The following is a 12,980-nucleotide window of genomic DNA, read 5'->3' as shown; positions in this document are numbered from 1 at the left end:
GATAGGTTTATCATTTTGTAGTATATTATATTAGATATTTTGGTATTGGGCGCACATGCCAAAATCCATAAAACACACATTTCCTGAAGTATTCCCATGAGATAACCTTTACATAGATGTTGGCAGCTTATTAATCAACGCACAAAGCATGGAGCACAATCTGTATTTTGGTGGTTACTGAATCGTCAGAGATACAATAACTGCGATTGGTAGAGGCCAGGTTTACAATAATGGCACACTTGACACCAGAGATTACGGATAATGAATGAAACATTGAGATCCACTGTTATAGGGTCCGGAGCAAAGGACAGCTCAAGCAACCTAGGCTATAGAAAATAATACCAGCTTTCAACCAATCATGATTTCAGAGTTAACTTTGTGCGCAACAGAATGAAGCCCCTGCAACTGTGAGTTTAAAGGACAAATGCTTGAAAGCAAGTGATGGTGGGTGATTAGGACGACCCCTTTGTAAGAACGGCTTGAAAAACCTTAAACCTAATCCTCCTCCCCAGCACGCAACCTTAACAAGAGTTGTCTTAATTATCCACCCTCATTGTAGCCAAACCCTTCCATCGCTCAATGGCCAATCCAGAAGGGAAAGCAAGCAGTTTTGCTGGGGTAACAGCGGCGAAATGCAATAATATAGGAATACCACAAAAAGAATACGGTCTGTGTATGTTGAACAATGCAGTGAAAATCCAAGATTTAGCACTTTACAAATGATTATGTAAAGATGTGAAATTGAATCTATAAAAAGTTAGAGTATACATAACTAGTGTTCATTCAAGCACCCGATATCTTTGAAAACCCATGCAGTCGCTGTTCCCTGCCTGGGGTGTCACTATCTGCTGGGGTGTTTCTAGCACAGGTCTGGTTTGGATATCAGTGCTGATATACAGACCACATTGTGCTAGAAGCACTACAGCAGACAGCAACACCACAGGTAGGGAAGAGGAACTGCATGGGTTTTCAAAGATAGCGGGTGCTAGAATGAACACTACATAACTATACATTTTTACCCAATATTGGTGAAGGCATTCCTTTTAGTATAAACCTGTCTGGAGTCCTCATATTCAGATATGACTTGCTTTGCACAAATCCCCTTGGAAGGATATATTTAACATTTATTTGTGATGTTATTGCTATGAACGATTTTAAACTCTGGACTGCCCTGGCCACCACAAACATTAGGCACATCCTGCTGCACTGAGTAGAGAGTTTTTGGAACACCCCTAAGAGCTCTGGCTACAATGTGACCCCCCTCTACACCTGAGCTTGTTTCAGCTTTTCTAGTTTACCTTGATGCGTCAGATTTCAAACAGGCAAAGTTTTGGTGGGTGGAACATTTTACCCCTTTTCACCCCCTTAAGATACAAATTTGGAACAACATCACTGCTTAGTGGGTGGCTGTTAATAACGGTCAAAGTTTCCAGACCACCCAGCAGGTCTTATGTTCCAGGTCCCGCAGCAGGTGCACAGGGAGAGTCCATCAACCATTATATTTTCCAGAACATATTGTAAATGGCAGGCAGATGTTTTGCTACATAACTCTGGAACAAAGCAACGAATTACAGCAATAATATTATTTTGAAAATCCATGGACCAAAACTTTTACTTTGGTACATGATGCTCAGACAACAGCGTCACAGAAATAACGTCACTCAAAAGTCCTCCCGCTATGAATATATAGAAATATCTATGTGGACCTGCAACTCTAATAGGTATAACCAAATGAGATTTAAGGGGTGTACACACTGTGCAACTGCCTCGCTATTCAATCCCGATCGGGATCGAATCGCACGGGAAAGAAAACGTCTTGCCTGCACAGTCTTTCTACTATTCCTTTTCAATGCCGTAGGGCTGCACATAGGGATTAAATCGAATGCGTTCGGTTTCCATTCGATATATAATCAAAATCGAATAGAAAAATAGACCGTATCGAACAGTGTATACGGGGGATTAGACTTACACGCTATAATAGACAGCAAGCACTTACGGAGTCAATTCAATTAGGAGCAAGTTTGTGTCAAGAAATTTGTGTATACTTCACGAATCCCTGCACCTGAGAAATGCAAATGTAATGTATTCGCGGAGAGGATCCGTGACTTCTGTATTTAGAGCAACCTGGGAAAAGCGCATGAAAAAGCGAAGAAACCATCTTGGCCCCCAAGAAAGTGACAACTGAGATAGCATGGCCACACAGATGTCCATAGGGACAACGCTAGCGGTTCCTAAAAGGGTTATGCAGGGTACACACCAGAATACTTTGGCCTCAAAACACCCAATTTAGATACAATCTCGACCGACTGTATGTAAATTGGGCACGTTTTGGCCCATTTCAGATCCGATTCCTATCCGATGCGTGGCCACGCGGGTCGTTTGGTCATTTCGCAGATCCTACCTGCAGCAGGAAACGACCATTCAGCTGGGTACAGATCGAGATCAGATCAGATTCAGATCGTGTGCTCCAACAGATCTGCTCACGACCTGAATCATTCTGGTGTGTACCAGGCATTAGGGTTCTAAATGGGGAAAAAAAAAGGACTGGATTGGAATGTTTTTATATTTTTATGCAAGTTTGTAAAAAGCCGCAACAAACACTCTTAGCTCTCATTTGCAAGTTCTAAAATCCCTCTCCAATCCATACAACATCTCAGCAGACCTGTCCGATGTCATTTAACCCATTATTGAGCCCTTTTATGGAATTTCACCTGAAAACTGGCATGTCTAAGTGCATAATGATTTTATTAACTTTCAGCCTATACTCCAGGTGTCTATTCCATGCATACATGTTCCAGGGCTGTGCAAAGCATTCACACTATTTGTCTAATGGAGATGTACTAGAAAGCAATAATAGGGATTGTTGCTCTTCACCATTCCAGTATGCTTAACATGTTGGTTTGTTTAGACTAGGGATGGGGAACCTTTGGCCCTTCAGCTGTTGTTGAACTACACATCCCAGCATGCACTGCTACAGTTTTGCTAATTGGCCCTGCTAAAACGGTTGCCAGGAATGCTGGGATATGTAGTTCAGCAACAGCTGGCAGGCCGAAGGTTAACCCATATTTGTAACCACTCCCCTAAAAAAAGTAGCAGCTATTGATGCATCAGTATGAACGGAATTAAAGAGATACATTTTTTCTTTGTTATTATACACAATAGGTATGGTATACTCAGTCAAAAAACAAGGCTTAAAAGAAAAGAGAAACTTGATTACTCGCTTAGGGGAAAGTGGCATGTCTGATTTAAAGAATATCACATCAGTGAGTTTTGACCAGGATTTACCAGGGATACCCGTAAAACCTGCCATGTTTATACAGAATATGAAAAGTTATTTATATAAAACACATACATTCTGAAGCGATTGAGAACAATCAGGAATTGACATCCGTCCCTGCCCCAGTGGAGTATACAATCTATGTTCCTTACCACATTGCACAAATAATTTTGTCAGGAATCAATAAGCCCAACAGTATATCTTTGGATTGTGGAATGAAACCCACGCAAGGACGGGGAGAAGAAACAAAATGCAGAGTGGTGGGAATCAAACCCAACACCTTAGTGATGTGAGGCAGTAACGCTAACCATTACACCAACCGAGCTGTCCATACAAACACAATGTTTCATACAAATGAAACCAAATGCTGGCTCCTCAGATTATCCATTCAAGCTTTCAGCTACATTGTAATGTACACTACGGAATAGCCATTAATAATGTACAAAAAGGGAAAAAAAGTGAAAGGATTACAGTATATATTTATTCACATGTAAATAAACTGTAGATTACTTTTAGGACTGAGTAGATACGTGGGTTTTTAGAGGCACAATACGTATATATAAGACACATACAATGCCCTTGAGATATTAACTCTGTACACACCCCATCTATACATCCCGCTGTCAGCGTAAAGAGATCCATGAAACAAGTACATCACATTATATTATATTGATTGTTACCTTCAGCCAACACCTCATCTACTGTGACTTGGTGCCTCCCGATGTTAAAGACTCTGCCAATATATCCGGTGCCCAGGCCGCTGGATAACCCACTGCCAACTCCAGGTCCAGATCCACCCAGTTCCCGCCGGGAGTCAAAAAACTTCTTCATGTCCTTGACCCCCAAAGGCGCTTAGACAGGGGTAAAAAAAATATGATCCTTTTCCACCAGGATCAGAGAAATAATTTCATTCAACAGCTCGGACACCCGATTAGTACCAATCTCAAAGCAAGTCCCGCTTGTACCCCTGGAAAATAAATAAGAAAAAAAATGAGGGTTGCAAGGATGGACTATAATGGGGGGTTGCAGTAAATAAATCTATAGACTCCAGTGAATGCCTAGCATGTCATGTTGCATCTGAGATCTGGAGACAAGGTGGGAATTTTAGAATCCCCATTAATTGGGTGCATTAGATGCCCCTTTCCCAATGCATGCATCACAGGTGAGCCCCTTACTAGGATGAAGGCAGCTGCAGGCAGCTGGGGTGATGGGGAGCGCTGGGATCCATGGAGAATTACATGGGATATTGTGTATGGGGACAGCACAGCAGCTGATAACTGGGTCTTAACCAGGAAATGAACCTGAACAGGAAATGACTTAGATTTTTTTTTCCTCCTGCCCCCTCCTCTCTATCACTTCTGCTGCCCTGCAAATAGCTTCACCCGGGATATAGCCCCACCTGCCCGAAGATGCCCCCTCCCTGGGCAACACGCCGGCTGTGCCAGGGCAATCGCACAGTGTGCAGGACAGGCTGCTGGGAAAGGGGGAAAGAGACTGTCACCGGCGCCGCTTCTTCCCTCCTCGCTCTGGGTGCCCAGGCTCGCGGTGCATGCTGGGTGTTGTAGTCTGCTGAGAGCGCTGCGCTATGAAGCATGACCGCTGCAGAAACTACAAATCCCGAGGGGCTTTGCTTGTCGCTGGTTCTGAGCCATCTGCCTGCTGCTGCTTCTGCCGTCCTTCTGTGGCTACAATACAGCACTGTGTGCAATTACCTGAGCCCTGCGCTGATGACCTACATACTGGCTATGTGTGAGAGGCAGTGACCTTACCCATTTGCAGGGCTCGGGCACCTCACATGTTGTGTGCCACTGACACAGTGGTAGCACCGCCCTTGTGCTGTTTATGAATGAATGGAACTGAGATCATTGGCAGTAATGCATGCCATTTACTGTTACACATTCAATTCCAGCAGAGCAAATTAGAATTGAGCTAATCTTCCTATTATCCATTACTGGTGGTGAAAGTAATAAATATATATATATTCTGATGTGTAGAGAAAAAACACGATTATTTAAGTTAGTAATTATGAATAATGTCGTAAAATACAACACTGCATGTAACATGTAATTATGTGATAGTACCCACTATGAATGTATTTCTACATAGTTTTCTGTAAATTATAGATTTTTTGTTTTTCAAGGGTTTGAAAAGCATTTCCCACGGGAGTGACGGGGCTGTGAGTGATGCAGTATTATTACTACTGCTTTATGAACAGACACGTATAACAGTCTGAAATCCTCTGGAGGACAATTAGAAACACATTTAAAAATGGTGAATGGATTATGGCCCTTCTGGTTGACTTCCTTGGTCGAGAATTCGAACGAGAGAACGATGTTTTGCGTATGCACATGCGCAGCATTTCTCTGCATGTGTATACACTGGGTGCATGGGAACTCGGCGAAAAATAGCTTCGCTGGGTGCACGCTCCCTGCCTTTTGAGTGGGGGTGGAGAGAGGCGTGGGGTCCCGGGCAGGGCCATTAGCATATGTGAGCGGCCAGCGTTTCATGGGCGTTCCCATGAAGACGCCGGGTGTAAACATGCTAATGCTTTTATGACACAAGTGCGGGGGGTGGACAGCTGACATAACCGGATGTCAGCTGCCCGCCCAATTCCCTGGAAATCTATACGCATATGTAAGGGTGGTATGGACCACCCTTACATATGCGTGCGATTTCAGCATCATTCGATGGTCGGCGACCATCGAAAGATGGGGGAGGTTCTTACTGGCATGCAAATTAATGTTTATGTAAAACAGCCATTCGCATGCTGGGGGAACGAACCTGGGGTGTTAAGGGGGCGGGTGTACCACCATTCACAGGGCAGGGTTTTGGTTGACTCGCAAGCATGCAAATTTGCACTGAGTGAGCAACCAGAATAAGGGCCTATGTGCATAAAGTGTAAAGTCTTGTTGTGCCCCCCTCCATGTGTATAGACTGACAGACTGACCTTTGGTGTATATAACTGCATATCTCTAATGATAACATAGCACAAGTTACTTCATTTACATTTATTCATTTACCACGTCCCCTCACATGGCTTGCTGCGCTCGTCATGCTTCGGGCACGGTGCCTAGCTACACTTTTTTGTTCTCCCTCCACGCCCTAGTGGATGGTAGGGCATTAAATACCGCCTGTTGGCAAATGTCGGCACAAAAAGTAAAAAACTCATGTCAAGATTTTGACTGTCAACCTTGCCATTGTTAATCTAATGCTTGTGTCAAACTTCCAACCCTATCCACCTAAGCCATATCTATCTTCAGTGGTCGACATAGTGCATGATGACTTAATATGGGTATACCCCCGCCAGCACCACCTTCCACTGACTGGATGCGCTGATCGGCAATCCATCGGTGAATTGAAGATATCTACACATTTCCCAGTGTTAAGCCAATACACCGCTAGTGATAAGCTCCACCATGGTGGTTAGAGCAGTCACAGTATGATAATCCTTGTACCCGGTAACGTCTCATGTCATGTGACTCACGTCCTCCACAATGTGATGTGGAGTTTTCACATTTCTTTGTCCCAATGTCGTCATACTCAACATGGACATTGTCAAAGTGTACCACGTCCCCTCACATGGCTTGCTGCGCTCGTCATGCTTCGGGCACGGTGCCTAGCTACACTTTTTTGTTCTCCCTCCACGCACCTAGTGGATGGTAGGGCATTAAATACCGCCTGTTGGCAAATGTCGGCACAAAAAGTAAAAAACTCATGTCAAGATTTTGACTGTCAACCTTGCCATTGTTAATCTAATGCTTGTGTCAAACTTCCAACCCTATCCACCTAAGCCATATCTATCTTCAGTGGTCGACATAGTGCATGATGACTTAATATGGGTATACCCCCGCCAGCACCACCTTCCACTGACTGGATGCGCTGATTGGCAATCCATCGGTGGATTGAGGATATCTACACATTTCCCTGTGTTAAGCCAATACACCGCTAGTGATAAGCTCCACCATGGTGGTTAGAGCAGTCACAGTATGATAATCCTTGTACCCGGTAACGCCTCATGTCATGTGACTCACGTCCTCCACAACGTGATGAATGGTCTGGACACCTTGATGAATAGGTGTAGTACATACTACTAGTGCAAGGATCGATAATTTACCAGATAATAACAACAAAGCACTGTAGAAAATGCACCATAGTCCTATGCAGTATAATGTAAGATATGCATGATGTTTAATTTAAGTGCACAACCTGATCCCTAACAGAAAGGTAGTGGGGCCCACCAGGGGTTTCCAACTGTGGGCCAGTTCCAACACCGCATCTCCATATACAGTAGGTATGTACACATGGGGCGATCCATCTAGATTAGCGGTTCTCAAATTGTGGGTCCTGAACCCAAAGTGGGTCCTGACCTTCTCAGCATGTTGCTGACCATCAGGCTGATGACTTTTATAACCTCAGTCAGTGATTGAAGGAGTCTGAAAAATCTGTTGAATTGTCTGTTATTTTAGACTCCTCCCGTCATGTTCTGCCTCCACAATGCTGCCATGCATGTACTGTCTGCTGACTACACATGTGATGTGATGACCTTCTGCAGTAACTTGCTGGGGTCCTGTCATTATTTTTATTGTCTGTTGGGGTCCCGCCATTATTCTTATTGTCTGTTGGGGTCCTAGAGAAAAATTATTTGAGGACCCCTGGTCTTGATCGCTTAAGAAATTAAGCACAAATTGCAAGCCTACTGTATGCAGTGGTGTAGTTCCCATTAGGCACTTAGGGATTTATTCTAGTTTACTCTTTCTGACAAAATCCTTCTTAGGTGGACAAAACCATGTGCACTGCAGGTGGGGTAGATGTAAAATGTGCAGAGAGAATTAGATTTGAGTGGGGTTTTACTTCAAAGTGAGATCTATATTGCAATGTAAAAATAAAGCAGTCAGTATTTTCCCTGCACAGAAACAAAATATCCCACCCAAATCTAATTCTCTCTGCACATTTTTCAGCTGCCCCCCTGCAGTGCACATGGTTTTGCCCATCTAAGAAGGATTTTGTCAGAAAGAGTGAACTAGAATAAGGCCCTTAGATACTTGTGTTAGTAGTATTAGGGATAGCCCTGGTGTTGTCGTCATCGGGCCAATCAGAACCTGGCAAGGGGCTTCACGTGTCGGAGGCAGAGCTATGCTTTGTGTCCCAGCATCTTGGGGCAAACAATACCCCCCATTCAGTTATGCTGTGCCATCGATGTAGGGAAACCAACTGGTTCTCCCCCATCGATGACAAAAGTATTCTACATTGACCATAAACCACCAATGATTATGAATCAGTCATGTCAGCCACCCGTCCCGACCAGGCAAGCGGTATGACTGCGTTCTGACAGGCCGGCCCAGCGTTTCTATAGGCGGCCACCATTTTTGTTGGCACGCACATGAAATGCTGGGCGGGCCTGTCAGAATGCCACTCAGGCAGCGAGCACCCCAGTGAATTAAGCATTGGCATAATTGCGCATGCGCAGACCCCCTCCATAGGCCGTCGGAGCAAATTTGTACCACAGCATACAGGTTTGAATTGCCCCCTAAACACTCTAGTGCTCAGACCCTACTACACTGCACTTCGACCTGCATAGAGGAGGGAGCCTGGCTGGAGGAGGCTGCACACGGGCCTTCTCCTCCCATAATACAGCAGGGTTGGCTACTTTTAAAGTCTCCTCTCTGGGAGAAGCCCGGAGACTGTGAGACGCAGTTTGGGGGACGGGGTTAAATGATGTGATTCACATCTTTAGCCCCGCCCCCTCCCTCGAAAAGCCACCAATCGCGGTAATTTACTGCTGCGGCCATGGACATTCGGGGGTATGGTATCCAGGAGGGTTGCCCACCTCTCTGGGGTACCAGGAGGGGGACCCGGAGACCAGAAAGACTATCATTGTCACTGTAATGTGTGGGGCAGAAAGTAGTGTGAGTCTTCATTCAGTCTGCAGCATGGTGATGAAATGCAGGAATTATATGTGAGTGAGTCTAAAGGAAATGTTATTCTGTTCACGCCTTTTCTCAGAAAGTTCATATTTGGGACAGACTTCAGTTTATAGAGTATTCTGACACCTGGGTCATGGCAGTAACTGTGTAGGGGCTGTGTTCAGAATACCACAGTTTGAAATGTCTGCAGTCTGAGCAACGATGCCGAATTCCTGACAGAAGACGGGCGCCAAAACTCTGACGCTCACAATGCCGGAATCCCTCTGTCAGCACCCCAAACATAAATATGCCAGAGATGGTTAAGGTTAGGTCATGTGGGGGGTGGAGGTAGGTTTAGATAGTAAAGGGGAGGTTAGGGTTATGGGGAGAAGGTTAGGATGCGGGGGGGTAGGACTAGGCACTAAGAAGGGAGGCTTAGGCACTAAGGAGGTATGGTTAGTGTTAGGCTGGGGGCAGTTAGAGTTAAGTTGCCCTTACATGGTGCGAGGGTGCTGAGCAATGAAATGCGTGCTCCCGCCCACATCCTATCGCACAGCACATAAAGTCTGTGCAGCTTGTGCTATTTGAACTAACTTCGGATCGCATCGCACGCATATCGCATGTACTGTGCATACCTCCCAACTTTCGTGCTGAAGAAATAGGGACACTCACGCGGCGGGGCGGGGCGTATGCAAATGAGGGCGCGGCATATGCTAATTAGCCTCAACCTCATTTTCATACGAGAATAGACGCTGCGCGCATGCGCACAGCGTCTATTCTATTAGATTGGGGGGTCTCCCAACTGCCACCCCCCGCAGCGGGACAATGCCTGCCGCGGGTGGGACAGCGGGACAGGACCCGAAAATTGGGACTGTCCCGCTGTAATCGTGACAGTTGGGAGGTATGAATGTGCGTGCATTGTGATCAAGTTCAAAACTCATGAAAATATTGTACCGTGTATGGGCACCTTTAGGCTGAGGGTTGTTAGGGTTAGACTGCAGGTAGGGAGGGTTAGAGGGGTCTAGAATACTTAGCAGGTGTCAGCATTCTGTGCAGTTTTCAGACTGCCGACACCCGGTCCCCAAACACTGGAATACTGATACCATTCTTTATGTAATGTATTGGCATTCATTTATGAATCTTTCTTAATCAATGACAGGAGCTGGCTGCTTTAATGTAACATTACAATTTAACATCATAATGTAGGAGGGTATATGGTCACTACGTCACATGCATGAAGGTCAACATGTCTGAGGGTCGACATGGGCTTGGTCTACAGTCAAAAGTTCGACATGCGGTTCTTCACTTTTTTTAGCCGACATGTGCCGGCAGGCGATATGTCATGCCCTATCATCCATTAGGGCGTGGTGGGAGAATAAAACAGTGTCCCGTGTCCACCACATGCCCCCATGTGTCAGCTCTTGCAGGCTGCAAAAGAAGTATTTGCACCACACTGGGTGTCACAGAGCATAGTAACACCCCTGATCAGTGGCGTAGCTACGTTTTGGGCGCCCCCCCCGCCGCCGCCCTGCCAAGCACCCCACCGCCGCCGCCCTGCAAAGCACGCCGCCCCTGCAAACCCCCCCCCCCCCCTAATCCCCCGCAGCCTTACCTATGTCGCTGGTCCCAGCGGCTCCGTTCTTCTGCTGAGGACCACCACAAAATGGCCGCCCCCATTCAGCAGACAGTTTTAGAGAACCATGTGCTATATGGGGGCGGGCATTTTGTGGTGGTCCTCAGCAGAAGAACGGAGCCGACTGGACCAGCAAGATAGGTAAGCCTGCGGGGGATTGGGGGGGGGGTGTAACTATAGCACCGCAGCCCCCGGCGCCCCCACATGCACAGCGCCCCCCCCCCCCGTGGCGGGGGCTGCGGTGCTATAGTTACGCCGCTGCCCCTGATGCCAGTAAAGATATTCATGAGAACAATGAGCATACATATACATAGATTAACAGAATAATAAATTCATGGATGAAATTAAAAAGTTAAAAATCACATGGCAAACAGAAACATTTCTTCCTAAGTCATTAAAGGATAAAAGGAACATATGTTAGACATGGGACATATTAGAGGGCTTACATTGTCTCTAGGCGTTCCTGATCTTAAATTGGGACGCTTGGCTGCTATTCCTTTGTCACCATTCAATTTATTTCAATTTTTCAAACGCTGCTTATCAGAGGTCTCACTTATGTCTTAATTAATGAGAGTAAGAGAACACTGGGACTGTCTTTATGACATGACACATTTCATTCTAATAACATTGGTATAAGTATGCATACTAATGTGCACAAAGACTTTCCGGACACCTGCTATTCCTAGAATGTGTCCCTTTATCTGCTGCCTCCATACCTTGAATTGTATTATGATATGTTCACCTGCAAAGCAAAATCCCATTGATGCATTTGTCTGCAGAGAGCGGGCACATTGCAGCAGCCACCCTGCACTCTCCTTGTGATGAAATGACGTAATACCATACAGTATGCACTCATCTATACAGCACTCGTGCTCTCATCAACAGTGTTTTCCCTTGGTGCAGAAATATGTAATTAGGTTATTACTGTTTGAGTAGTAGATTTAGGCATTCTGGCGGTCAAGCTCTATGAAGAATATGGAATATTAGCATAACCCCCCCCCCCCCCCCCCTACATAGTGGAAGACCCCCCATCTGACTTGGGCAAGAATAATCATCATGAAAGACACAAGAATATGCAGGCAGGGGAGGGATTTCCCCAACCTTCTCCTTTTGCAGCATAGATACTGCACACAGGGCCTGAAACCTATTTATCACACAAACAGAACTAAAATACACATTATACAATTTAAATAAATATGTTTATTATGCCATTTTTATTTAAAACGCTTTTTATTTTATTCCTAACCAAGCATAATTATAGATTGAATGATTTGTAGCTATTACATCCGTACAGACATTCATTATTTCATGGAAGGAAATTCTGGCTTAAGATCCATACACACTGGGCGATTATGCCCAGCGTATATGGACAGCGATGATCACTATCATTGCTGGGGGGAAAGTGCATACACACTGTGTGGCTTTCCCCCTGCCCGGTGTGGTCAGTGGGGGGCGGACGGCTTTGATAAGCGCAGAGCTATGCAAAGCCGTCCTCAAAGCCGCTCATCTGCTGGTAATATCAGCAGATGAACGGCTTTCCTGGTGATGATGGGTGGCTGTGAGCTGAAAGCCACTCAAACCCCCCCCCGAAAGGTGAATCTCATAAATTGAGAGTTACATGAAAAACTAAAAGTATTAATTAAATTACACTTAAAAAAACGGGTAAACTGATATTTGGCCTGATTCAGACCTGGTTGCAGTTTTGTTAAATTTCACAAAAAAAAACAAAATCCGGCGCTAGGCTGCACGGGGGCACCCAGTATAGGGCAAGGCTGCCCCGCATGCCAGGTTCAGCCCAGCCATGTTCCTGCAAACATCTGTGGAGACAACGCTATTGTGTGACTACCTACTATTGTGTGACCGATAGCTTGCTGGCTGAGATCTGCAAAGTATACTGTAAGTATCACCACTCGGGATAAAGCTGGACTTTTTTTGTTGGCTTTAAGGTAGAGAGAGCTGGAATCCTTAAACGTTTTCATTAGCCGACAGCTGTGGCCCGCTGCCCATAAGCTCAAAATCCTAAGGGTACACATATATAAGATATTATTGTTTTTGTGACCGACACAATGTTTGGTATACTGGGCCTAATTCAGTCATGATCACAGGACAAATTCGTTCTCAAAATGGGCAAAACTATATGCACTGCAGGTGGGGCAGATGTAACATG

General features: G+C 45.4%; 1 protein-coding gene across 9 annotated transcripts in view; it reads right to left on the bottom strand.

Annotated features, from left to right (window-relative positions):
- AAK1 (AP2 associated kinase 1) overlaps nucleotides 1-4,898 on the bottom strand; it is a 99,606-nt gene extending 94,708 nt beyond the window's left edge. For 3 of the 9 annotated variants that reach the window (XM_083184548.1, XM_083184549.1, XM_083184552.1), the window contains exons 1-2: nucleotides 4,677-4,896; nucleotides 3,958-4,244 (exon numbers count right to left, since the gene is read on the bottom strand). In XM_083184548.1, the coding sequence (XP_083040674.1) occupies nucleotides 3,958-4,108 (151 nt within the window). In that variant the 5' untranslated portion in view covers nucleotides 4,109-4,244; nucleotides 4,677-4,896. Of the gene's footprint in view, nucleotides 1-3,957; nucleotides 4,245-4,452; nucleotides 4,608-4,676 lie in introns of those variants that run through there. The other 6 variants (XM_083184550.1, XM_083184551.1, XM_083184547.1 and 3 more) reach the window with 5 other exon arrangements.
- Nucleotides 4,899-12,980: the final 8,082 nt, after the last annotated feature.

This window comes from Crinia signifera, chromosome 4 (assembly GCF_055691185.1).
Source record: "Crinia signifera chromosome 4, ASM5569118v1, whole genome shotgun sequence".
NCBI lineage: Eukaryota > Metazoa > Chordata > Amphibia > Anura > Myobatrachidae > Crinia > Crinia signifera.
This window is presented reverse-complemented; position numbering and strand designations above follow the sequence as displayed.